A 3,449-nucleotide genomic window follows, 5' to 3' on the forward strand; every position below is an offset into this window, starting at 1 on the left:
TCTGTCAAGGGCCCGATGTGCGGTCAAACTACGTTTCTTTTTAGGTTATGTTAACATGTACACAGAGTATTAATTCTGTTGACAGGGTGTTTTGCATCACGAAGATGGTGGAGATTCGGCCGTAAGTTACCAGAAGGCAGTCAAAAATTATATTTCGGTAACAGTTGGCTGGGTTTAACTTCAAGTGAAAGAACTAAAAGGTGAATTTCCTTACAAATAACGAAAATTTTTGAAGTTGTTGATAACAATTTAAAGGAGATCCTCTCCTGTTTCGTAAAAAAACATGAAACATTGTGTCAAATTTTTGTTAGAAAATTTACTTTAACTGGTGTGATAACGGCTTTTTCATTTCAATCTATTCCAACAGTTGGGCTCTTCTTGCATTATCGAGGAAAACATTTGCTGAGGACTTCGTATACGTAACGCTCCCAGGCAAGAATGGAAGTGCACCCAGCGTTAAGTGGCCAATGTGTTCATTACAGGTTTCTTTAAGGTACTGTTTACGTGCCATTTTGCATCGTGACATGATAATTTCTGTCTGGAAAGTCAGCCTTTTGGCAAATAAATTCTCTTGTTATATGTAAGTAAAATTGAACTGTTCTTCACTTTAAATAGTTAAACTTACAAGTGCTGTTATCATTCTGTGCCAACAAGGAAACTGCTGTTTGTTGTGTCGTAATGAACCTTTTGGCTTACTAAGTTTTTGGTGCAGAAGGCTAGTATGTGAAAGCTCATTGATCTTGAAATGAAAATAAAATTTATATCTTGAATTTTATATGCTTGTACTTCCCCCGACCCTTTACGGAAGCCACAAGGCTTTTAAATTGAAAAATATAGCAAAATAAAGTATCATAGACCGCATTTCGACGTTATTTCGACGCATCGACCCCTGATCGACGTCGCCGGGGCGTCGATATTTTAGTCACAGGGACGTCGATTCGACGGAAATTTCGACCTCCCCTTCGATCCCCCTTTCTACATCGAATCGACGTCGAATCGACCACCTTGTTCTCATTGGGATTACCAAAAGATGACTTGGCCAGCGTTCGCCGGAGCGTTTCTTAATCTTTCCACTCGTTCTAACGCCTCCGCTCCACTTTCAAACGCACGAACAATGGATGCCCACTGACTGATCGCGTGGCTGTGTGTCCTTTGAAGTTGAGCATGAGCGTCTATAGCTTGTTGATCATCACTGAAAAGAAAAAGAGCACGTCAGTATACTATCGAACCATTCGAAACAACTTCGGCCCACTTGAACTCGAGTGAGGTTACAAACGAGCGAAACGTTAACGCTAACGTGAAAGCAGCTCATTCAAACGTGATTTTTGTTTCATTTCATCTTAATTTTGACAACACATCATTTGACAAATATCTGCTCTGACAAGGGAACGTTTTCAGGTGTCAGGAGCCGATTGCTCCTATACTTTGGGATCTTAAAGACCATTTCAAGAAAGAATTTTCGGCACCCACAGTTCGTGCTAAAAGTCACTTACAACGCCCTTAAATGAAAGTTCAAGGTCAGGGCCGGCCCGTTTTGGCCAAGCCGTCGGACGGCGGCCAGTGGCCAGTCAGTCGGGTCACACGGTGAAAGTGCGTGTGTCACTTCGAGTTGTCACTCCTAGTGTTGCTAGGCCACTAGGCCGTTGGCATTGCCACCGCGGGTTATACCGAAATCCACCCCACCACTGTTTGGTCAAACCTGAACAGTAAGGAAATCAACTTCGCAAATTGCACGATCTTGCGGAATCCCTGTTTTCCTACCCTCTTCTCGTTCCTTTGTTTCTGTTTCTGAGGGTGGCTCACTCATCCCTGGTGCACCTTGCCTGGGTCGGCGCTTGCTCTGGCAAGCCTTTGGGGACTGTGGCGACTCCTCGGGTGTAAAGGTCAGGCGTGCCTGGCTCCAGTTGAGCCTCCAAACTTCCAGTGGGCCTCTAGCCAGCTTCTTGTCGACTAAGTCGTACTTGCTCGTCTGCGCCTAGCGAGTTCCCCAATGAGGTTAAGTCTAGCGAGGGCAAGCGAGCGAGTTGCCTCTTCAGAGGCTCTCGCAATGCCAGAAGGCCGCTTCCGAGCACCGTCTCCGATGACCCTCCTAGCCAGCCCCACTGAGCTTGTACGCGGGCGCGGGCACTTGCGAGATGTCCTGGGGTATTTGTGCTCCACCCCCAAAAACAAAAACAACGAAACGAGGAAAGGATAGGCTCGGATGGTCAGAGGTCCTGCGGTGTGGCAGGGGTAATGGTGTCCCGCACGGTGCTGTGGGTCCTTGGAAAGCCTCTTCTGATCCAAAATATTTCATTTTCAATTTTTAATAGGCTGGGAAAATTCATAAGAACTTTTCAAACTAAAACAATTACCATGGCAAATTGTAATTTCTGCTCTTCAATTTTTTCGTCGGGAACTAAGAATCATCTGCTTTCATGGACGTTCTTTGAAGTTAAATTTTTTGGTCAAGTTTATGAAAATTGGTCAATTTTCAACTTTCATCTTAGGGCGTTGTAGTGACTTTCAGCACGAACTGTGGGTGCCGAAAATTCTTTTTTAAGGTGGTCTTTAAGATCCCGAAGTACGGGAGCAATCGGCTCCTGACACCTGAAAACGTTCCCTTGTGAGGGTAAAATTACCCAACGAGCTTTATGGCCATCGAAAAAAGTGAAACCAAGTAATAGGTACGCTAGACACGTTTCACGTGACACGCTATACTCGTTAATCAGTTGCAAATTATTTAAATCAGTGGCAAACCCTACGTGGCTTTGATTGCCAAAAATATATCTCATAGCTACTGTACCTGCCGCATCCTGAGGAGAATGCATCACTTTGTCGTGCTCGTAGAGTGTTTCTCGCAAGTTCTAGCATGTTTCTCATTTCCCTCGATGTCACTCCTCCGGAAGGGTTGTTGCCAAATTCTATGGCAGCACTTATTGCTCCGGAATACGTGCTGGCTCCAATGCAACTGAAGTTTATTATTCCGCGTCCTAGGACGAATTGAGTGCGTGTACTAAGGAGTATTAACTAATTAAAAGAGAGGTACAGCCAAGTACTTACTTCCGTTTCTTTCGGCTTCCTGAAGTTCACCGTAAAAATACCTCACGATGGCATTAGAACGATCCATGTGATGGAACAATTCAACCCAGAAGTCATATTCGTTGACTCTTTCAGCGTGTCGCTTGCTACGCCTCTCCTGGACTCTTTCTGTAGAACAAACAAGAGACGTGGAAACAAAACTAGGGGAACAAACTCATTCTTCACACTCTCATTCCAGCAACGTGACATCACGTCCTAACGAATGTGACAATGTCACGTTTTTTTTTGCGTTGTGTCACATTTGTTTCAAAGTAATGTTACGTTCCTGGAATGAGAGATCGAATGAGAGTGTATGCCACAGGCCACGGTTCATCACCAAGCGTAAAGTACTCCTTTCAGTCAGGGCCGTCCGTTCCTTTGCCGACCAC

At 44.7% G+C, this 3,449-nt stretch overlaps 1 protein-coding gene across 1 annotated transcript; it reads right to left on the minus strand.

Moving 5' to 3' along the window:
- Positions 1–336: 336 nt before the first annotated feature.
- LOC117640454 lies at positions 337–3,239 on the minus strand. The gene is made up of 4 exons (XM_034376957.1): positions 3,236–3,239; positions 3,043–3,189; positions 2,786–2,972; positions 337–1,192 (listed from the first exon to the last, which is right to left on the minus strand). Exons 1-4 carry the CDS (start codon positions 3,237–3,239, stop codon positions 1,021–1,023), a joined length of 510 nt encoding a protein of 169 aa, XP_034232848.1. The 3' UTR covers positions 337–1,020.
- Positions 3,240–3,449: the final 210 nt, after the last annotated feature.

Source organism: Thrips palmi, unplaced genomic scaffold, assembly GCF_012932325.1.
Source record: "Thrips palmi isolate BJ-2018 unplaced genomic scaffold, TpBJ-2018v1 HiC_scaffold_12, whole genome shotgun sequence".
Classification (NCBI taxonomy): domain Eukaryota; kingdom Metazoa; phylum Arthropoda; class Insecta; order Thysanoptera; family Thripidae; genus Thrips; species Thrips palmi.